Genomic DNA, 23,585 nt, shown 5'->3' on the forward strand with positions numbered 1-23,585 from the left:
TCCAGCTTTAGAGATACAGCGCGGAAACGGGCCCTGTAGTCCACCGAGTCCACACCGACCAGCGATCACCCCGTACACTAGCTCTATCCAGGGACAATTTACAATGTTTTACCGAAGTCAATTAACCTACAAACCTGTACCTCATTGGAGTGCTGGCTCGAAGGGCCGAATGGCCTACTCCTGCACCTATTGTCTATTGAGTGTGGGAGGAAACCGGAGCACCCGGAGAAAAGCCATGCAGGTCACAGGGAGAACGTACAAACTCCACTCAGATACAGCAGGCAGTGAAGAAAGCTAATGGCCTATTGGCCTTCATTGCAGGAGGATTTGACTTTAGGAGCAAGGAGGTCCCACTGCAGTGCTACAGGGCCCTGGTGAGATCACACCTGGAGTATTGTGTGCAGTTTTGGTCTCCTAATTTGGTCTCCTGAGGACATTCTTGCTATTGAGGGAATGCAGCGTAGGTTCACCAGGTTAATTCCCGGGATGGCGGGACAGTCATACGATGAAAGAATGGGTCGACTGGTCTTGTATTCACTGGAATTTAGGATGAGAGGAGATCTTATAGAAACATATAAAATTCTTCGAGGATTGGACAGGCTAGATGTTTGGAAACATGTTCCCGATATTGGGGGAGTCCAGAACCAGAGGGTCACAGTCTTAGAATATGGGGTCGGCCAGTTAGGATTTAGCGGTGCTGGCTCAAAGGGCTGAATGGCCTCGTCCTGAACCTATTTTCCATGTTTCTATGCGATAGGCAGCATCTCTGGAGAGAAGGAATGGGTGACATTTCGGGTCGAGACCCTTCTTCAGACCCGAAACGTCACCTATTCCTTCTCTCCAGAGATTCTGTCTGACCCGCTGAGTTACTCCAGCATTTTGTATCGAACTGATATCTTGTCTCGGGGCAAACGAGGCAATTAACAAACCAAACAAAAGATGTCATTCTGGACACACACCAAAGAAGTCATCTCTTTTGTGTGCACTTCATGAAGTGGGGATTGGAGAGGTATTTTATTCTGCAGGGGCTCCTTCTGAATGAAACCCATTAAAAATGCTGCTGCTGCCTTTTGTAGGTCTCTCTGTACTGAAAGCACAACAGACACAAGATGAGATGACTGCTGACAGAAGAGAAAAGAAAACAGCTCATCAAAGCGAGGAATGACTCAGTAATTGTAAAGAGCCATCTCAAGAAATACTGCCTCTGTTACCAAAACCACTGCTCACATATTTACTTGCCAGAAATTGCCGCTTTCATCCCCATTCTGGGAAATGTGTTTCCATCAGGACGTCAGTAAAGCTAGATGTACTAACATAGAAACATAGAAAATAAGTGCAGGAGTAGGCCATTCGGCCCTTCGAGCCTGCACCGCCATTCAATATGATCATGGCTGATCATCCAACTCAGTATCCTGTACCTGCCTTCTCTCCATATCCCATGATCCCTTTAGCCACAAGGGCCACATCTAACTCCCTCTTAAATATAGCCAATGAACTGTGGCCTCAACTACCTTCTGTGGCAGAGAATTCCACAGATTCACCACTCTCTGTGTGAAAAATGTTTTTCTCATCTCGGTCCTAAAAGACTTCCCCCTTATCAGCCACGATCATATTGAATGGTGGTGCAGGCTCGAAGGGCCGAATGGCCTACTCCTGCACCTAATTTCTATGTTTCTATGTTTCTATGTTTCTATCCTTAAACTGTGACCCCTTGTTCTGGACTTCCCCAACATCGGGAACAATCTTCCTGCATCTAGCCTGTCCAATCCCTTAAGAATTTTGTACGTTTCTATAAGATCCCCCCTCAATCTTCTAAATTCTAGTGAGTACAAGCCGAGTCTATCCAGTCTTTCTTCATATGAAAGTCCTGACATCCCAGGAATCAGTCTGGTGAACCTTCTCTGTGCTCCCTCTAACAGGGCAGCGGGTGGAGCTGCTGCCTCTCAGCTGGGTTGGATTCTGACCGCTGGTGGTGTCTGTGTGCGTGGAGTTTGCACGTTCCCCCCGTGACCCCGTGGGTTTCCTCCGGGTGCTACTTTTAAAGCAGTACATGCAGTAGGTAAGGCGGTGAATCTGATGTTGGAGCCTTAAAACTAACTTTCCCAGTAAGGGCGGCACGGTGGAGCAGCGGGTAAAGCCTCACAGCGCCAGAGACGCGGGTTCGATCCTGACTACGGGCGCTTGTCTGTACGGTGTTTGTACGACCTGCGTGGGTTTTCTCCAAGATCTTCGGTTTCCTCCCACACTCCAAAGACGTACAGGTTTGTAGGTTTATCGGCTTGGTAAATGCGACAATTGTCTACGCTAGCGTGTGTAGGATAGTGTTAATGTGCGGGAATCGCTGGTCGGCGCGGACCCAGTGGGCTGAAGGGCCTGTTTCTGCACTGTATCTCTAATCTAACCTAAACTCAACTATACTCAATAACGTTTAAGAAGGAACTGCAGATGCTGGAAAATCGAAGGTAGACAAAAGTGCTGGAGAAACTCAGCGGGTGCAGCAGCATCTATGGAGCGAAGGAAATACGCAACATTTCGGGCTGAATCCCTTCTTCAGACTGATGTAGGATGGGGGGGGTGGGAAGAAGAAAGGAAGAGGAGGAGCCAGTGGGCTGAGGGAGAGCTGAGAAGGGGAGGAGACAAAAAGGGCTACCGGAAATTGGAGTAGTCAATGTTTATGCCGCTAGGGTGCAGACTGCCCAAGCGGAATATGAGGTGCTGCTCCTCCAATTTACGGTGGGACTCACTCTGGCCATGGTGGAGGCCCAGGACAGAGAGGTCGGATTGGGAATGGGAGGGGGGGTTGAAGTGCTGAGCCACCGGGAGATTGCGGACCGAGCGGAGGTGTTGGGCGAAGCGATCGCCAAGCCTGCGCTTGGTCTCACCGATGTAGAGCAGCCGACATCTGACTCCCCCTCCCATTCCGAATCCGACCTTTCTGTCCTGGGTCTCCTACATGGCCAAAGTGAGCACCAAAGACAATGCCATGAATTGACAACGCCTGGCTTATATCCCGAGTTTCAGCAATTATTCCACAGAATGCCTTATTCATGAATCCAACTGGCCACCTGAGGATTTGTTTAAAGCGTACAACATGAAACAATGTTTTATTTAAGGATACTCTCTCAACAACCTGAAATAGAAATTCAGGGTTTGCATAAAAACTCACCCCTCCGAGTATAAGTGATGTTGTTAGCCTGTGTGTGGTGGTCCTTTCCACATTCTCACTCCACTCCCCGATGTCATTCTCCGAACCTGTGTAATCCATAGATTCGTAGAGCACGGAAACTGGCCCTTCGGCCCAACTGTTAATGCTAACCAGCACGCTCCACCTAAGGTGCACAAAAAAGCTGGAGAAACTCAGCGGGTGCAGCAGCATCTATGGAGCGAAGGAAATAGGCAACGTTTCGGGCCGAAACCCTTTGGGTTTCGACCCGAAACGTTGCCAATTTCGTTTGGGTTTCGACCGAACCCTTCTTCAGACTATGTATGCTCCCACCTAAGTTTAGTTTAGTTTTGAGATACAACGTGGAAATAAGCCCTTTGGCCCACCAAGCCCATGCTGACCTGTGACCCCCGCCCCACCCCACATAAAACAAGCTCAAGAACACTAAAAACATACATTTAACACATCTTGGGGAAATGCGATTCCTCCTAATAGATAAATCAGACCAATTTATAACGAGATGGTCTCCATTTGCCGTTTTCTTTGGAACCATATGGTGCAACACAATTGTAAAAACGAACTGTTTAAGGACCGATGTAGAGCAGCTGACATCCGACTCCCCCTCCCATTCCGAATCCGACCTTTCCGTCCTGGGTCTCCTCCATGGCCAGAGTGAGCTCCACCGGAAATTGGAGGAGCAGCACCTCATATTCCGCTTGGGCAGTCTGCACCCTAGTGGCATGAACATTTGGTCTCCCCCCCACCCCCCCCCCCCCACTCTCGAGGGATGAGTGGGGGAGGGGGGGGGGAGAGATGGTCAAGATTTTAAACAATGATCTCCTTACTTCTTTTTTTTATTTCTTCCTCCCTCTTTTAGGGAGTGCAGAGACGGTTCACCAGACTGATTCCTGGGATGTCAGGACTGTCTTATGAGGAAAGACTGGATAGACTTGGTTTATACTCTCTAGAATTTAGAAGATTGAGAGGGGATCTTATAGAAACTTACAAAATTCTTAAGGGGTTGGACAGGCTAGATGCAGGAAGATTGTTCCCGATGTTAGGGAAGTCCAGGACAAGGGGTCACAGCTTAAGGATAAGGGGAAATCCTTTAAAACCGAGATGAGAAGAACTTTTTTCACGCAGAGAGTGGTGAATCTCTGGAACTCTCTGCCACAGAGGGTAGTTGAGGCCAATTCATTGGCTATATTTAAGAGGGAGTTAGATGTGGCCCTTGTGGCTAAGGGGATCAGGGGGTATGGAGAGAAGGCAGATACGGGATACTGAGTTGGATGATCAGCCATGATCATATTGAATGGCGGTGCAGGCTCGAAGGGCCGAATGGCCTACTCCTGCACCTAATTTCTATGTTTCTATGTTTCTATGTTTTTCCTATTTTCTTTTCTTCAACCTTCTTCATCCATTCTTCTTTTTTCTTCTCCTTTTTCTTCACACACTATATATATATCTCACGTCTTTCTATCCTTTACTATATAATTTATTTTTCATATTCATATTCTACTTTATTACAATAAAAAAAATAATAAGAAGCTGTACACAAAATGAATGATGAAAATATATATTAGGCACTTTGGTCCCATATGATTGTACTTACTTCTAATAAAATTAATTACAAAAAAAAAACACACATCCTAAAAACCAATGGTGCAGGAAGAGGCAGACAGACTGTTGGCGAGGCAGCCATTCCTGGCGCCACCTGGTGGCAGTGGGTAGATGTGAAAGATTCCACGATACCAGTTCACAGAAGGGCGGGGACATTATCTTTTATTCCTCATTTATGAGTCCCTATCTACCTCTCTCTTGAAAGCACCCCTATCTCTGCCTCACATCATTGTATATATCTGAGTCTCCGTGCCAGTGATGTTCCCACAAGCAAGATTTTCGTCACACCTGTACCTCATACCTGTGCACGTTCAATAGACTCCTCTGGTGAAGTTGGAAACTTGTTGCAAACAAGTTTCTCAGCATCTCTGGAGAGGAGGAATGGGTGACGTTGTGGGTCGAGACCTTTCTTCAGACTCGACCCGAAATGTCACCCATTCCTTCTCTCCAGAGATGCTGCCTGTCCCCCGCTGAGTTACTCCAGCTGTTTGTGCCTATCTTCGGCACCTGCAGTTCCTTCCTACACACTTGGTCCAAAGCCTTCTACTGTGGATTTGTATATTTATTGTGTACTAGACCAAGTGCAGACCCGTTGGGTCTGCTCCCCCAATGGTGTGATCCCCCAACCCAATATTCCACCATGCACCCGTCTCCTCCAATGGAACTGAAGCCGTTCTCAAAAGTAAGATTCCAGCACTGCCCTCCCTCAGCAGTGGATTTTTAAAAAAATCCAATGGCACCTTCCCTGCCTGCTGCAGCAGTGAAAAGTTCAGAGTGTTCCTGTCTTGCAACTTTGTTTCGAAGTGTGTTGGAAGCTGGCATGTAAATGGAGAAGCCAGTTTTATTTTTTAAATACTTGGGTGTGGGGGGGGGGGGGGGGGGGGGAGAAAGATTTGATTAAAAATGTGTACTTCAACACGACGAAATGAAATGAGGAGCGGATACTTAGAAAGAAAAGCAAAATCTCTACCGAAATGGAAAATATCTCGGAGATTGAGCGTCTGGATTGGGCGTGGCAATGAATCAAAGGAAGAAATGCAGCCGGCAGCCGTACATGCCAATGGATCCATTCCGATTGGACATCTGCGAGCATCGACCATTCCGATTGGACATCTGCGAGTATCGGGCACGAATCAAAAGGCAGAAAGGGATCCGGACGGCAGCCGGACGGATAGCCCCAGAGTTTTATAGATATATAGAAGATATATGTGGTCTACGGTATATAGACACACTGAACTCTTATCTCCTGTTCTGTATTATGTTTACATATTCTGTTGTGCTGCAGCAAGCAAGAATTTTATTGTTCAAGAAGGAACTGCAGATGCCTACAGACAAAAATGCTGGAGAAACTCAGCAGGTGAGGCAGCATCTGTGGAGCGAAGGAAATAGGCGATGTTTCGGGCCGAAACGTGAGTCTGAAGAAGGGTTTTGATCCGAAACGTTGCCTATTTCCTTCGCTCCATAGATGCTGCCTCACCCGCTGAGTTTCTCAAGAATTTCATTGTCCTATCTGGGACACATGACAATAAAGCTCTCTTGACTCTGGAAGGGCCGAATGGCCTACTCCTGCATCTATTTTTCGATATTTCTTTTAGTTTTTCACATTTACATGGAGAGAGGAATGGTGATAGATTTTTTTACGTCCCTGTCCCACTTAGGAAACCTGAACGGAAACCTCTGGAGACTTTGCGCCCCACCCAAGGTTTCCGTGCGGTTCCCGGAGGTTTGGTTGTCAGGTTGCGGTAGGGCTTCCACTACCTGCAACCACCTGACAAAAACCACGGGAACCGCACGGAAACCTTGGGGGGGGCGCAAAGTCTCCAGAGGTTTCCGTTCAGGTTTGCTAAGTGGGACAGGGGGCGTTACTTCCAGAATCACCCAGAAGAAGAGTTCTGATGGACGGTAGTCGAATTGAAACATTCGTCTTGGTGAGACCACACCTGGAGTATTGCGTACAGTTTTGGTCTCCAAATCTGAGGAAGGACATTATTGCCATAGAGGGAGTGCAGAGACGGTTCACCAGACTGATTCCTGGGATGTCAGGACTGTCTTATGAAGAAAGACTGGATAGACTTGGTTTATACTCTCTAGAATTTAGAAGATTGAGAGGGGATCTTATAGAAACTTACAAAATTCTTAAGGGGTTGGACAGGCTAGATGCAGGAAGATTGTTCCCGATGTTGGGGAAGTCCAGGACCAGGGGTCACAGCTTAAGGATAAAGGGGAAATCCTTTAAAACCGAGATGAGAAGAACTTTTTTCACACAGAGAGTGGTGAATCTCTGGAACTCTCTGCCACAGAGGGTAGTTGAGGCCACAGTTCATTGGCTATATTTAAGAGGGAGTTAGATGTGGCCCTTTTGGCTAAGAGGATCAGGGGGTATGGAGAGAAGGCAGGTACGGGATACTGAGTTGGATGATTAGCCATGATCATATTGAATGGCGGTGCAGGCTCGAAGGGTCGAATGGCCTACTCCTGCACCTAATTTCTATGTTTCTATGTTTCTATTAGCTGTTTCTCTCCGCACCCATACTGAGCCTGAGCTAACTGTGGATGTCTCGACATCGCTGTTGTTATTTCAATAACCACGGCGTGAGTCTTCCACCTCGTTACTCTTGCCGAAGGATGCTCAGCGATCTTGACAAGGATCCGGCAATTTGTTAGCCTTATTTCAGCTTAGAAGGTCGCGGGTTCAAGCTGTGCCTTGGAGGCTTTTGATCAAAACCGAGGCAGGAGCTCTGCGCTTCTGCACAGGGAGGTTTCCACAGGAGGAGGTGAGAGGATGCTAATCCGAACCACTTTCCGACACCTCCCAGACATCTCCCATTGCAATACTTAAAGACCAGCGCTCTAAACCCCCCCCCCCCCCCCCCCCCCATCAAAAAATAGATCAATTGCCTCTCAGCTGTTTCTTTAATGTGCTTTTCTTTTAAATTTCAGCTTGGTGAAGAGATAGTGTGGAACAGGCCCTTCTGCCCATCGAGGCCATGCCAACCATCGACCACCCATTCACACTAGCTCTGTGTGTCCCACTTCCTCGCCCGCTCCCTGCACACGCGGCATAATTTGCAGAGGGCCAATTAACCTACAAACCCGCAGGATGTGGGAGGACCCATGCGGTCACAGGGAGAACGTGCAAACTCCACATAGACAGCTGTCTCCCCCCCCTCCCTCTGTGATTCCTGCTGCTCTCTTGATCCAGGTTCTCCAGAGATGCTGCCTGACCTGCTGAATTACTCCAGTACTTTGTGTCCTTTCATGCAAATTTCAGCATCTGAAGTTCCTTGCCTATAAATCAGTGAACAGCTGTAGTCACTAGTTAGCGAAGGTTCTTCAGCCATTTTGATCTCCAGTTTAGTTTAAAGGTCGGCAAAAATGCTGGAGAAACTCAGCGGATGAGGCAGCATCTATGGAGCGAAGGAAATAGGTGACATTTCGGGTCGAGACCCTTCTTCAGTGATGTGGGGGTGGGGGCGGGAAGAAGAAAGGAAAGAGGCGGAAATCTTCATCTCCCCTCCCTCCCTCCTCCTCTCTCTCCCTTCCTCCTCCTCTCCCCCTCCCCCCCCCCCTCTCCCTCCCCTCCCCTCTCCTCCCTCCTCCTCTCCTCCTCTCTCCCCCTCCCTCCTCCTCTCCTCCTCCCTCTCCCCTCCTCCCTCCTCCTCCCCTCCCTCCTCCCCCTCCTCCTCCCTCCTCCTCTCCTCCTCCCCTCCCCTCCCCTCCTCTCCTCTCCTCCCTCCTCCTCTCCCTCCTCCTCTCCTCCTCCTCCTCTCCCTCTCTCCTCCTCTCCTCCCTCCCCTCCTCCTCCCTCCTCCCCTCCTCCCTCCCCTCCTCCCCCTCCCCCTCCCCCCTCCTCCTCCTCCTCCTCCTCCCCTCCCCCCCTCCCTCCCTCCCTCCACCTCCTCCTCCCCTCCCCTCTCCTCCTCTCCTCCTCTCCTCCTCCTCTCCCCTCTCTCTCCTCTCCTGTCTCCCATAGATCAGCCCTGATTGAACGGCGGAGTAGAATTGATGGGCCGAATGGCCTAACTCTGCTCCTATCGCATATGACCTTACAACCTTATGACACAAAGTGCTGGAGTAACTCACCAAGTCAGGCAGCATCTCTGGAGAACATGGATAGGTGACATATTGGGTCGAGACCCTTCTTCAGACCTATTTCTTCTCTGCAACCTAATTTTAAGGGACATGTGCGAGGCAGATATGTTTACACAGAGGGTGGTCGCTGTCAGGGGTGGTGGTAGTGGAGCCAGATGCAATAGAGGCACTTCAGAGGACTAGATCAGTTCACGGATATGCAGGCAATGGAGTGATGTGAATCGTGTCGGCCAGGGTCTGCGGAGATTGGATTACCTTGGTGTTATCAGGACTGTCTTATGAAGAAAGACTGGATAGACTTGGTTTATACTCTCTAGAATTTAGGAGATTGAGAGGGGATCTTATAGAAACTTACAAAATTCTTAAGGGGTTGGACAGGCTAGATGCAGGAAGATTGTTCCCGATGTTGGGGAAGTCCAGGACAAGGGGTCACAGCTTAAGGATAAGGGGGAAATCCTTTAAAACCGAGATGAGGAGAACTTTTTTCACACAGAGAGTGGTGAATCTCTGGAACTCTCTGCCACAGAGGGTAGTTGAGGCCAGTTCATTGGCTATATTTAAGAGGGAGTTAGATGTGGCCCTTGTGGCCAAGGGGATCAGAGGGTATGGAGAGAAGGTAGGTACAGGATACTGAGTTGGATGATCAGTCATGATCATATTAAATGGCGGTGCAGGCTCGAAGGGCCGAATGGCCTACTCCTGCACCTAATTTCTATGTTTCTATGTTTCTATGTTATATTCAGCATGGACATTGTGGGCTGAAGGGCCTGTTCCTATACTATACTGTTCTATGTTCGATATGCTGAGTCTCTGCTTTGCCTGCCCTTTCAGACAATGTTTCCCAAGTCTCCAACTAAGCATTAAATAAAATCTATTGTCCTCTCTGCCTATTCATTGAAACCCAGTCACGATACACCCCGACACACGTGACAAGAAACTACACTTAAACTCAACTCAATTGATACAGAGGAAGGTCCCAGGGACAGGAATTCAATCATTGGTTTTCCAGAACATATTCCAATTATTTGGACGGAATTCCCCTCTTCCTCTTGCAATATTACTGTCAGAACTGATTTGCATAAACATAGAAATTTGCATAAAGATGGGTGTCGCAGTTGTGCGTATGAGGCAAAGATACGTCCGAGAGTCATTCTTATATTTATTGAAGCTGGCAAGTAACGTAATCAGCCGGGAATCAGTGATGTGCATGCTTGACTCTAAAGGGGCTTCAAGAATAATTTTGCAAATCAGGTAAAGATAGGCTTATGGTTGGGGATATAGATTATGGAGAGATACAGCATGGAAACAGGTGCTTTGGCCGACAGAGTCCACACGGACGGCCCTCCATCCACCGACACTAATCCCACACTTAACTCAACTAAACTAATGTAAAATGTTGCCCCTGGAATTAAATGTCACCACCCTCTGTGGTGCTTGTAGAACGTAGAACAGAACAGCACATGACACAAAAGGCCGACTGCCCTTTTGATTTCTCAAACAAGGCAAGCCATGGTCGATGTACATGCAGACAGTCAAAGTGGACACAATGACAATAGACCATAGACAATAGGTGCAGGAGTAGGCCATTCGGTCCTTCGAGCCTGCACCGCCATTCAATATGACCATGGCTGATCATCCAACTCAGTATCCCATCCCTGCCTTCTCTCCATACCCCCTGATCCCTTTAGCCACAAGGGCCACATCTAACTCCCTCTTAAATATAGCCAATGAACTGTGGCCTCAACTACCTTCTGCGGCAGAGAATTCCCCCAGATTCACCACTCTCTGTGTGAAAAATGATCTTCTCATCGCGGTCCTAAAAGACTTCCCTCTTATCAATAGGTGCAGGAGAAGGCCATTCGGCCCTTCATGCCAGCACCGCCATTAAATGTGATCATGGCCAATCATCCCCAATCAGTACCCCGTTCCTGCCTTCTCCCCATATCCCCTGACTCCGCTATTTTTAAGAGCCCTATCCAGCTCTCTCTTGAAAGCATCCAGAGAACCGGCCTCCACCGCCCACTGAGGCAGAGAATTCCACAGACTCACCACTCTCTGTGAGAAAAAGTTTTTCAACGTCTCCGTTCTAAATGGCTTACCCCTTATTCCTAAACTGTGTGTGGCCCCTGGTTCTAAGTCCCACAATGTCTGTTCCGAACACGATGCAATGTTAAACTAATCTCCTCTGCCTGCACGTCATCTATGTCTCTCCATTGGCTTCATATAGAAACATAGACAATAGGTGCAGGAGTAGGCCATTCGGCCCTTCGAGCCAGCACCGCCATTCAATATGATCGTGGCTGATCATCCACAATCAGTACCCCTGTTCCTTCTTTCTCCCCATATCCCTTGATTCTGTTAGTTCTAAGAGCTAAATCTAATTCTCTCTTGAAAACATCCAGTGATTTGACCACTGCCTTCTGTGGCAAAGAATTCCACTGCAAATCCAGACTGATTCCTGGGATGTCAGGACTGTCTTATGAAGAAAGACTGGATAGACTTGGTTTATACTCTCTAGAATTTAGAAGATTGAGAGGGGATCTTATAGAAACTTACAAAATTCTTAAGGGGTTGGACAGGCTAGATGCAGGAAGATTGTTCCCGATGTTAGGGAAGTCCAGACAAGGGGTCACAGCTTAAGGATAAAGGGGAAATCCTTTAAAACCGAGATGAGTTTTTTTTCACACAGAGAGTGGTGAATCTCTGGAACTCTCTGCCACAGAGGGTAGTTTGAGGCCAGTTCATTGGCTATATTTAAGAGGGAGTTAGATGTGGCCCTTGTGGCTAAGGGGATCAGAGGGTATGGAGAGAATGCAGGTACGGGATACTGAGTTGGATGATCAGCCATGATCATATTGAATGGCGGTGCAGGCTCGAAGGGCCGAATGACCTACTCCTGCACCTAATTTCTATGTTTCTATGTTTAACTTGCCCACACCAACCAGCATGTCCCATCTCCACCAGTCCCACCTGCCTGGGTTTGCCCTCTAAACCTCTCCTATCCACACAAGCCCTGGGTAGGAAGGAACTGAAGATGCTGGTTTACATAGACACAAAATACTGGAGTAACTCAGCAGGACAGGCAACATCTCTGGAGGGAAGGAATGGGCGTTGTTTCAGGTCGAGACCCTTCTTCAGACAAGGTAAGCCTTGTACTTGGCAAGTGACGGGGGCGATGTGGTGATGGCTCCAGTAGTGACTATCACTGTGAAGGTCGAGGAGTTATATTTGCTCCATTGGTAATATATCGTGCAGTCGTACATTGCAGCAGTTTACATGCATACATAATGTATCGTGTATGCGGTTGGGAATAATCCAACTGCTTGGCGCTAACTTGCTACATCTCCTGTCTGCCTCCGTGCCTGAATGCAATTTGATTTGAATGAATGAATCATGAATGCATGAATGAATAAGTTTTTATTGGCCAAGTATTTACATACAAGGAATTTGCCTTGGTGCTCCGCCCGCAAGTGACAACATAGAAACATAGACAATAGGTGCAGGAGTAGGCCATTCGGCCCTTCGAGCCAGCACCGCCATTCAATATGATCGCGGCTGATCATCTAACTAAGTATCCTGTACCTGCCTTCTCTCCATCCCTTTAGCCACAAGGGCCACATATAACTACCTCTTAAATATAGCCATTGAACTGGCCTCAACTACATTCTGTGGCAGAGAATTCCACAGATTCACCACTCTCTGTGTGAAAATAGTTTTTCTCATCTCAGTCCTAAAAGATTTCCCCTTTATCCTTAAACTGTGATCCCTTGTCCTGGACTTCCCCAACATCGGGAACAATCTTCCTGCATCTAGCCTGCCAACCCCTTAAGAATTTTGTAAGTTTCCATAAGATCCCCCCCTCAATCTTCTAAATTCTAGCGAGTACAAGCCGAGTCTATCCAGTCTTTCTTCATATGAAAGTCCTGACATCCCAGGAATCAGTCTGGTGAACCTTCTCTGTGCTCCCTCTAACAGGGCAGCGGGTGGAGCTGCTGCCTCTCAGCTGGGTTGGATTCTGACCGCTGGTGGTGTCTGTGTGCGTGGAGTTTGCACGTTCCCCCCGTGACCCCGTGGGTTTCCTCCGGGTGCTACTCTCAAAGCAGTACATGTCATTGGGTTCATTTGCACCGACCAGTGATTTCCTTATACAGTAGCACTATCATGCACACTAGGTGGGTGGAAGATTGCAACCTTCACCTGGTCCGCCCTGCTTCGACTAATGCAATCAACTCGACGTGCACAAACGGAAGATCAAATAGAACAAGTTGTCCAACAACTTTAGGCTGTGCACGCCTCACGAAAGAAGAATATACACTAGGGACAATTTATTTATACTAGCAAGATGAATCTATTATTGTGTAGGAAGGAACTGCAGATGCTGGTTTAAACCGAAGATAGACACAAAAAGCTGGAGTAACTGGAATTGGTGACGTTTGTCTGAAGAAGGGCATCGTCCTAAAAACACTATCCATTCCTTCTCTCTGGAGACGCTGCCTGTCCTGCTGAGTTACTCCAGCGTTTTGTGTCTGTCTTCTGAATCTAGTATTAATGGAAGATTGCTTTGGGGGAATCAAACGGTGAGGCCAAAGCAATAGCAGTAACTGTACTCAATGCTGTCTCCCGCTGAGCCATGGATTTTTGAAATATTCCTCACAAAGATGCTGAATGAATTGTGTGTCTGGGCCTGGGGGAACTTTGCCAACCCCCGCTGTGAACCTTATTTGTTCAACACGCGGGCAAGAATAGATTGCAATTGTGGTGGCCGTCGCCCATTGGCAGAACCTGTGTTTCTGTTCTGTGGTCGGAAGTCACGAGTGTCGAATTGATTCTTCTAACCGGGACTGGGACAATGACATTCTTGCTTCACAGCAGCCGTTCAGGCCCGTCGAACCGACAGCATGGGGGGTGGGAGATTGCAACCTCCACGTGGTCCGCCCTGTTTCGACGAATGCAATCAGCCCGGCATGTACACAATCAAATAAGATCAAATAGAACAAGTTAGAAACATAGAAATTAGGTGCAGGAGTAGGCCATTCGGCCCTTCGAGCCTGCACCGCCATTCAATATGATCATGGCTGATCATCCAACTCAGTATCCCGTACCTGCCTTCTCTCCATACCCCCTGATCCCCTTAGCCACAAGGCCACATCTAACTCCCTCTTAAATATAGCCAATGAACTGGCCTCAACTGCCCTCTGTGGCAGAGAGTTCCAGAGATTCACCACTCTCTGCGTGAAAAAAGTTCTTCTCATCTCGGTTTTAAAGGATTTCCCCTTTATCCTTAAGCTGTGACCCCTTGTCCTGGACTTCCCTAACATCGGGAACAATCTTCCTGCATCTAGCCTGTCCAACCCCTTAAGAATTTTGTAAGTTTCTATAAGTCCAACAACTTTAGGCTGTGCATGCCACATGCAAGAAGAAGAACCAACAGCATAACACAACACAACACATGTATATACAATGTTCAAGAAGGAACTGCAGATGGTGGCGTTTCGGAGGGAGGAGGGGAACCTCTTCAAAGTAGGCATACCTTGAGGTGATATCTTTTCAGAGGGAGGAGGAGTCTGAAGAAGGGTTTCGGCCCGAAACGTTGCCTATTTCCTTCGCTCCATAGATGCTGCCTCACCCCGCTGAGTTTCTCCAGCACTTTTTATCTACCTTCGATGTTCCAGCATCTGCAGTTCCCTCTTAAACTCATGTGTCTCACCCCGACCACTCCCTCTTCTCCCCTCTATATCATCAGTGTAAACGCACACCTCCAGATTCAGGGACAGTGTATTATCAGACAACAGAGCCATCCTACCACCAACTAGAGAGTGGTTACTATTTACCTGATTGGTGACCCTCAGGCTATCTTTGATCTGATTTCACTGGACCTTATCTTGCACTGAATATTATTCATGTAGATGTACGCCGTGAATGACTCGACTGTAATCATGTATAGTCTTTCTGCTGGTAGACAAAAATGCTGGAGAAACTCAGCGGGTGAGGCAGCATCTATGGAGCGAAGGAAATAGGTGACGATTTGGCTCAAAACCCTTCTTCAGGCTGATGTGAGGGTGAGGGGGTTTGGGGTGGGAAGAAGAAAGGAAGTGGTGGAGCCAGTGGGCTGTGGGAGAGCTGAGAAGGGGAGGAGAAAGTAAGGACTACCTGAAATTAGAGAAGTCAATGTTCATGCCGCTGGGGTGCAGACTGCCCAAGCGAAATACGAGGTGCTGCTCCTCCAATTTACGGTGGGACTCACTCTGGCCATGGAGGAGGCCCAGGACAGAAAGGTCGGATTCGGAATGGGAGTGGGAGTTGAAGTGCTGAGCCACCGGGAGATCAGGTTGGTTATTGCGAACCGAGCGGAGGTGTTGGGCGAAGCGATCGCCAAGCCTACGCTTGGTCTCACCGATGTAGAGCAGCTGACACCTGGAGCAGCGGATGCAATAGATGAGGTTGGAGGAGGTGCAGGTGAACCTCTGCCGCATCTGGAACGACTGCTTGGGTCCTTGAATTGAGTTGAGGGGGGAGGTAAAGCGACAAGTGTAGCATTTCCTGCGGTTGCAAGGGAAAGTGTCCGGAGAGGGGGTGGTTTGGGTGGGAAGGGACAAATTGACCGGGGAGTTCCGGAGGGAGCGGTCTTTGCGGAAGGGCAGACATGGGGGGGGGGGGGGGGGGGGGGGGGGGGGGGAATGGGAAGATGTGGCCAGTGGTGGGATCCTGTTGTAGATGGCAAAAATGTCAGAGGATTATTTGTTGTATGTGACAGCTGGTAGGGTGGAAGGTTGAGGACTAGGGGGACTCTGCCCTTGTTACGAGTGGGGGGATGGAGAGAGAGAGCAAATTGACGGGGTATGGATGAGCTTCATCTGTAGTAGAAGAGAGGAACTCCCGTTCCCTGAAGAATGAGGACATCTCCCATGCCCTGGTGTGGAACACCTTATCCTGGGAGTAGATGCGGCGTAGACGGAGGAATTGGGGGTAGGGGATGGAGTCCTTACAGGAAGCAGGGTGGGAAGAAGTGTAGTTCTGGAGTCAGTGGGTTTATAGTGGATGTCGGTCAGAAGTCTGTCACCCGCGATGTAGATAGGAGATAGGGAGCCTTTCCGCTGACTGGTTAGCACGCAGCAAAAGCTTTTCACTGTACCTCAGTACACGTGACAACTAAACAAAATTCAACTTTTCACCGTTTCCAAACCCCTCCCATCCCTCCCCCTCCCTCATCCCTCTCCCTCCTCACTCATCCCCCCTGCTCACTCATTTCATTCCCCTCTCCCTCATTACACCTCATTCTTATTCCCTCACCCACATTTCTCACTCCATCCTCATCTTCCCTCCCATTCATTATATTCCACCACTGCCTCATCATTCCTGCCCTCCGCTCTCCTCCCTCCTCTCCCCCCCACTCCCTCCTCCCCCCTCTCCTCTCCTCCTCCTCCTCTCTCTCTCCCGCCATCTCCTCCTCTCCTCTCCCCTCTCCCTCATCTCCCCTCCCATCTCCTCCTCTCTCCTCCCCTCTCCTACCCTCTCCTCCTCTCCCCTCCCATCTCCCTCCTCCTCCCCTCCTGTCTCCTCCTCCTCCTCTCCTCTCCTCCTCCTCTCCCCCTCCTCTCCTCCTCTCCTCCCTCCCCTCTCCTCCTCTCCCCTCCCATCTCCTCCTCTCCTCCTCCATCTCCTCCTCTCCTCTTCCTCTCTCCTCTCTCCCCCTCCCCTCTCTCCTCATCTCCTCTCCCATCTCCTCCCTCTCTCTCCTCCCCTCTCCTACCCCTCTCATCTCTCTCCTCCTCCTCTCCTCCCCCTCTCCCTCCTCCCCTCCCCTCCCATCTCCTCCTTTCCCCCCTCCCCTCTCCTCCTCTCCTCTCCCCCTCCCTCCTCTCCCCTCCCATCTCCTCCTCTCTCTCCCTCTCCTCCTCCTCCTCCTCCCCTCTCCTCCTCCCCCCTCCCATCTCCTCCTCTCTCCCCTCTCCCCTCTCCTCCTCTCCTCTCCCCTCTCCTCCTCTCCCCTCCCATCTCCTCCTCTCCCCTCCCATCTCCTCCTTTCTCCTCCTCTCTCCTCTCCGCTCCCCATCTCCTCCTCTCCCCTCCCATCTCCTCCTCCTCCTCTCCCCCTCATCCTCTCCCCTCCCCTCTCCCTCCTCTCCCCTCCCCTCCTCTCCCCCTCTCTCTCCCCCTCTCTCTCTCTCTCCCCCTCCCACCCTCGCCCCCTCTCTCTCTCTCTCCCCCATCTCCTCCTCTCTCTCCTCCTCCTCCTCCTCACCCTCTCCTCTCCTCTCTCCTCTCTCTTCTTCTCCTCTCCCCTCCCATCTCCTCTCCTCCTCCCCTCGCCTCCTCTCCTCCTCCCTCCCCCTCCTCTCCCTCTCTCTCTCTCTCCTCCCACCTCTCCTCCCTCTCTTCTCCTCTCTCTCCTCTCTCCTCTCTCCTCCCATCTCCCTTCCCATCTCCTCCTTTCTCCTCTCCTCATTTTCTCTCTCCTCCCCACATCTCCTCTCCTCTCGCCTCTCTCTCTTCTCCTCTCTCGTCCTCTCTCCTCTCTCCTCCTCTCCCCCTCCCTCTCTCCTCCTCTCTCCCTCCTCCTCCTCTCCACTCCTCCTCCTCCTCCTGTCTCCTCCTCCTCTCTCCTCTCTCTCTCTCCTCTCCCCTCCTCTCCCCTCCCCATCTCCTCCTCTCCCCTCCCCTCTCCTCCTCTCCCTTCCCCTCTCCTCCTTTCCCTCCTCCTCCTCCTCTCTCCTCTCCGCTCCCCTCTCCTCCTCTCCCCTCCCATCTCCTCCTCTCCTCTCTCCTCTCTCTTCTCTCTCCTCCCACCTCTCCTCTCCTCTCTCTTCTCCTCTCTCGTCCCTTTCTCCTCCTCTCTCCTCCTCTCTCCTGTAAGTATCGGTGGCCCCGGCTGGCGGCGCTGGCCGGCCGGCAGTGAGCTTGTGTGGGCGGGCGGGCAAGGGGAGCGGGTCCGGGCCGGGCCGGTCACAGCGATGAGCTGCCGCCGCCACGATGGCCAAGTGGATCAAGGAGCACCTGAGCTTCAGGGGCAGCAGCAACAAGCCGCCTCCGCCGCTCCCCAAGCCCGACTACCGGGCACGGACAGGCGTCCAGCCCGACATCCTAGCCGCCTACAGACTGCAGAAGGAGCGGGACTTCGAGGATCCTTACACCGGCTGCCGGGGCTGCATTGCCCCCGTCTCCAACCCCGTCCCCAACCGGACAGCAGCCGCCGGCTTCACCTCGCCCAAACACCGGCTCATCAAAGTGGACAACCCCGGCAGGTCGGCCACTTCCCCCGAGGGCAAGGTGAGTGTGGAGCCGGGCAGCGACGTCCCAAACCGGGACAGGAGAGGAGGGAGTCCCCGCTACTCCGGGGGGCTAGTGCTGGAGGACGGACTAACTCAAAGCGGGGCAGGCAATCTCTCCCCCCTCCCCACACCCCCTCTCCCCCCCCCCCACACCCCCTCTCCCCCCCCTCCCCAGCCCCCTCTCCCCCGGGCAGGCAGCATCTCTCGACAGACAATGTCCCCAGTTAGGAATTGGACACAAAATGCTGGAGTAACTCAGCAGGGGACAGAGTGGGAAATGGACAGACTGTATTCGGAATTAGACACCAAATGTGAGACTTCCACACTGATTCAGACTTCCACAACACACACTTACTACCCCTTACACAACACATACACCTCACCCCCACACACACTCCCCACCCCACCTGGTCGAGTCAACACACATTCAAAAAGACACCCAAACAGATTCACACACACGAACATCTTTAGAGGGAAAATTGCCCAAACGTCAGTCAATTCATATACGATTGGACTTGGGTTAGAATGGACCCTGTTGGGCCGAAGGGCCTGTTTCTCTGCTCTCCGGCCCCCTGACTTTAAAAACAAGCCGAACTTTTAGTCCGCGCTGGTGCATGTAATAGCCACTTTGTTTTGTTAATAATAGCTTTCGAGGTTTATTTCAAGACCCAGAGTATCCCAGTAGCATAAACACTGTCTCCTGGAAGGTGCTTTGTTGCAAGATATTGTTTGTTTTGTGTGTGTGTGTGTTGCCAGTCCCAAGAAGGGTGTCCCGATTCGAAACATCCCCTCCACAGATGCTGCCCGACCCGCTGAGGTTTTTTCCTTGTCCAGCACTCTGTGTTTTGTTCAAGATTCCCGCGTCTGCAGTTCCTTGTGTCTCTTGTCATTTGTATGTGATGGAAATAAGTGCAGATGCTGGTTTAAATAGGAGGGGGTGTGTGATGCTGGACTTACTCAGCGGGACAGGCGGCATCTCTGGGGAGAGGGAATGGTGCCCATAAAGTGGTCTAACATGTTGCAGCAGGCGCTATACAAATGCACGTCTCCTGGTTTAACAAGGTCTCTGTGCTTATGGTGTGCACTGTAAACAGATATTTATTTCCATTCACGATCTTGGAGAGTGGAGTCAATCTTTCCCCCCTCCCCAGACCCTCTCTCCCTCCCTCTCTCCCCCCCAACACATACAGCCTCTGCCTCTCACCCTCTCTCCACACGCTCTCCCTCTCCCTTTCCCCAGACCCACGCACGAACTCTCTCCAATTCCTGCTTCCAGCCACACACACACACACACCCTCTTCCTCTCCCTCGACACACGCTTCCTCCCTCTCTCTCTCTCCCCCACACACACACACTCTCCCCTGACAGACACACACACTCTCTCCCCTGACACACACACACACCCACACACTTCCCCGAGGTCTGGGGCCACCAGCCGGGCAGCCTGGCCATTCTCTGGAGGGCTGCTGGTTTGAATCTCACCTACTCAATAATGGACTATTTACAATGTTCACCGAAGCCAATTAACCTACAAACCCGCACGTACATCTTTGGGGAGGGGAGGAGAGGAGAGGGAAGGAGAGGAGATGGAAATGTGAGGAGAGGAGAGGGGGGAGAGGTGAGGACAGGAGAGGAGCGATGGGAGGAGAGGGGAGGGGAGGAGAGGGGAGGAGAGGGGAGGGAGAAAGAGGGATGGTGAGAGAGGGAGGAGGGGAGGAGAGGGGAGGGGAGGGGAGGAGAGGAGAGGAGAGGGGGGGAGGGGAGGGGAGGAGGAGAGGGGAGGAGAGGAGATGGAAGGAGGAGGGGAGGGGAGGAGATGGGAGTGGAGAGGGGAGGAGCGGGGAGGGGAGGAGAGGGGAGATGGGAGGAGAGGAGAGGGGAGGAGAGGAGGGGAGGAGAGAGAGGGGAGGGGTGGTGGGGAGGGGGGAGGGGGGAGAGGAGAGGTGAGGAGGGGGGGGGAGGGGAGGGGAGTAGAGGATAGGATAGGAGAGGAAAGGTGGGGGGATGGGAGGAGAGGAGTATAGGAGAGGGAGAGGAGAGAGGGGAGGGGAGGAGAGGGGAGGAGAGGAGGGGGGAAGGAAGGCTTTGAAGATGTTTCTTCTCACACAAACAAGATTGATTTGGGAAATTGTGAGGTATTTTGACGTGGATCTTCTCTGGGAGGGGTAAATATTTGGGAGGGTGGCAGGTCCAGGCTGTGGTTGGATGACCTTGTGCTGCTGTGGGGAAGAGCACAGGCTGGATGTGCTGAGCAGACACTTGAACCATAAACTGACCCTTTGTGTGATTCCTATTAAAAAAAAGAAGTATGGAAAAGACACTGTCCTTGTAATATAATTGGTACGTGTGTGTCTGCATTGTTTGTGGCTTTGAATGGATGTGGTTTGTTGTAGCTTGGTGTGTTGGCGCGGAGTGTGGGCAGTGTGTCTAGGGTGGGCAAAGGAGTCGCCGGCCCCAACCTCAAGCCCAGGGAAGGGGCTGTGGCTGTGGCTGTGGCAGGTGGAGGGAGGGGGCAGAGTCAGGGTCGTCTCAACAGCATTATAGCCCCCCCCCCCCCGGGCAAGGTCTCAAATATCCGGATCAAATATGCCGTCATGCATTTGCGATGTTCACCTCCGTTTTCATGTTGTACACTTTAACACTCTACAATGCGTAGATTAGCATGGGGCTCCGGGCAAATGCCCAGCGGGCACATGCGTTAAAACGGCTCTGGGGAGAGTGAGGAGTGGGTCTCAGTGGGGGAGAGAGTGGGATGGAGGGATAGTGTGTGGAGGGAGGGGGAAAGTGTGGAGGGAGGGGGAGAGAGTGTTGAGGGAGGGGGGAGGAGAGGGGAATTGGGGGGGAGTGAGTGAGGAGTGGGTCTCAGTGGGGAGAGGGTGGTGGGGGGGGTGGAGAGAGGAGGAGAGGTTGGGGTGGGGGAGGGAGAGAGAGAGGAGGGGGAGGTGGGGGGGGGAGAGGAGGGGGGTGGGTGGTGGGGGGGGAGAGAAAGGGGGAGGGAGAGGGAGGTGGGTGTGGGGGGGAGAGAGGAGGAGGGGTGTGGTGGGGGGGGAGGGGGAGAGAGGAGGGGGTGTGGTGGTGGGGGGGGAGAGAGAGGAGGGGGGTGTGGTGGGGGGAGAGAGAGAGGGAGGGGGTTGGTGGGGGGGGGGGAGAGAGAGGAGGGGGTGTTGTGGGGGAGGAGAGGAGGAGGGGGTGTGGTGGGGGAGAGAGAGAGAGGGGGGGGTGTGTGGTGGGGGGGGAGAGAGAGGGTGGGGGTGTGGTGGGGGGAGGAGAGAGGAGGGGGTGGTGGTGGGGGTGGGAGAGAGAGGGGAGGGGTGTGTGGGGGGGGAGAGAGGAGGGGTGTGGTGGGGGAGAGGAGGGAGGGGGTGGTGGGGGGGGGGAGAGAGGAGGGGGTGTGGTGGGGGGGGGAGAGAGAGAGGAGGGTTGTGGTGGGTGGGGGGAGAGAGGGAGGGGGTGTGGTGGGGGGGGAGAGAGAGGAGGGGGGTGTGTGGTGGGGAGGGAGAGAGAGAGGGGGTGTGGTGGTGGGGGGGGGAGAGAGGAGGGGGGGTGGGGGTGGGAGGGGGGGGGAGGGAGGAGGAGGGGGTGTGTGGGTGTGGGGGGGGAGAAGAGAGGGGGGGGTGAGGAGGTGGTGGGGGGGAGAGGGGCGAGGAGAGAGGGGGGGGGGTGTGTGGTGGGGGGGGAGAGGAGGGGGGGAGACGTGGGGGGGGGGAGGAGAGGAGGGGGGGGAGGGGGGGGGAGAGAGAGGAGGGGGTGTGGTGGTGGGGGGGAGAGAGGAGGAGGGGGTGGTGGGGGGGGAGTGGGGGAGATTGTTGGGGAGGTGGGGTGGTGATGGATGTCACCGAAAGGAGTGTGATGACGTCACCAGATACTGTGTGTGTGTGTGTGTGGGGGACATCACCGAGGAGGCGGGTGATGATGTCATGTGGTGGTGTTAGGAGGGTGATGTCACCGCGGGGAGTGTGATGACGGGGAGAAATGTGATGTCATGTTGGGGTGACATCACAAGGGAGGGGGGGGGGGATGTCAATGCCGGGTGGAGACCGCTGGACAGAGAGGCTCTGCTCATCGGGGAGGGGAGGGGGGGGATCCCCCCATCTTGTGTCCTCTCTGTGCTATGTGCCTTCCCCCATTGTACCCCGTCAGTGTGACTGAGCCCTCCATATCAAAGCTGGACAGGGGGCTCTGCTCCATGTCACCCCTCTCGAGGCCAGTCTAAAGCCAGGAGACGGCTGCTTCAGGTGACTGTATAGTCAGTCGAGCACCAAGGCAAATTCCTTGTATGTGAATACTTGGCCTAAAAACTTCATTCATTCATTCATTCATTCATTCATTCATTCATTCATGCATTCAATGCATTCATTCATTCATGCATTCATTCATTCAATCATTCAATCATTCATTCATTCAATCATTCATTCATTCAATCATTCATTCATTCAGTGAAGCCTGTTCTGGAGTACCACCTCCAACATCAACAGACCAGTCCCCATCGAGCTAGATAGGCCTCTTAAAAATAGCGGAGTCAGGGGATATGGGGAGAAGGCAGGAACGGGGAACTGATTGTGGATGATCAGCCATGATCACATTGAATGGCGGTGCTGCCTCGAAGGGCCGAATGGCCTACTCCTGCACCTATTGTCTATTGTCTATTGACTACATTCTGCTTGCTGGGAACCGTTGTGTGTTTCTTCCCTCAGCCTTGCGGCCGGCCGGGGATTGCGGTGCTTCTATTTAAAGGTCGGTTGTAAAGTCAGTTTTATGGGGTCATGTATAATGGACGGGCACTTGCTCCCTGCGTTGTACTTGGCCGAGGGAGAGAGCAGAGTGCTCGTTAACCATGTGGCGCGGAGCGAGGGCTGTGGGGGGGGGGGGGGGGAGCAGTCACGGGAGAGGGGATGTAGTGGGGGGGGGGGGGGGGCGGGTTGAGGGGATGGTGAGCACTGGTGTACAGTACCGGTGGGGGCAGGCCTGTCACTGTATAACACTGGGGCACATTGCCAGTGTGGACTGTGTGTGTGTAACACTGGGATACAGTATCGGTGTGGACAGTGTGTGTGTAACACTGGGATACAGTATCGGTGTGGACTGTGTGTGTGTAACACTGGGATACAGTATCGGTGTGGACTGTGTGTGTGTAACACTGGGGTACATTATCGGTGTGGACAGTGTGTGTGTAACACTGGGATACAGTATCGGTGTGGACAGTGTGTGTGTGTAACACTGGGATACATTATCGGTGTGGACAGTGTGTGTGTAACACTGGGATACAGTATCGGTGTGGACAGTGTGTGTGTGTAACACTGGGGTACATTATCGGTGTGGACAGTGTGTGTGTAACACTGGGATACAGTATCGGTGTGGACTGTGTGTGTAACACTAGGGTACATTACTAGTGGGGATGCGTCTGTCTATATCTCTGCTGCTGATATTGAGGGGAACACGGG

The 23,585-nt window shown here is 51.9% G+C and overlaps 1 protein-coding gene across 1 annotated transcript in view; it reads left to right on the forward strand.

The window, feature by feature from the left end:
* Nucleotides 1-17,718: 17,718 nt before the first annotated feature.
* LOC129713498 (SH2 domain-containing adapter protein D-like) overlaps nt 17,719-23,585 on the forward strand; it is a 49,450-nt gene continuing 43,583 nt past the window's right edge. Inside the window, exon 1 of the mRNA XM_055662564.1 lies at nt 17,719-18,142. Within this exon, the coding sequence (XP_055518539.1) occupies nt 17,846-18,142 (297 nt within the window). The 5' untranslated portion in view covers nt 17,719-17,845. The remainder of the gene's footprint in view (nt 18,143-23,585) is intronic.

The sequence above is a fragment of the Leucoraja erinacea genome, chromosome 36 (genome assembly GCF_028641065.1).
Source record: "Leucoraja erinacea ecotype New England chromosome 36, Leri_hhj_1, whole genome shotgun sequence".
Classification (NCBI taxonomy): Eukaryota; Metazoa; Chordata; class Chondrichthyes; order Rajiformes; family Rajidae; genus Leucoraja; species Leucoraja erinaceus.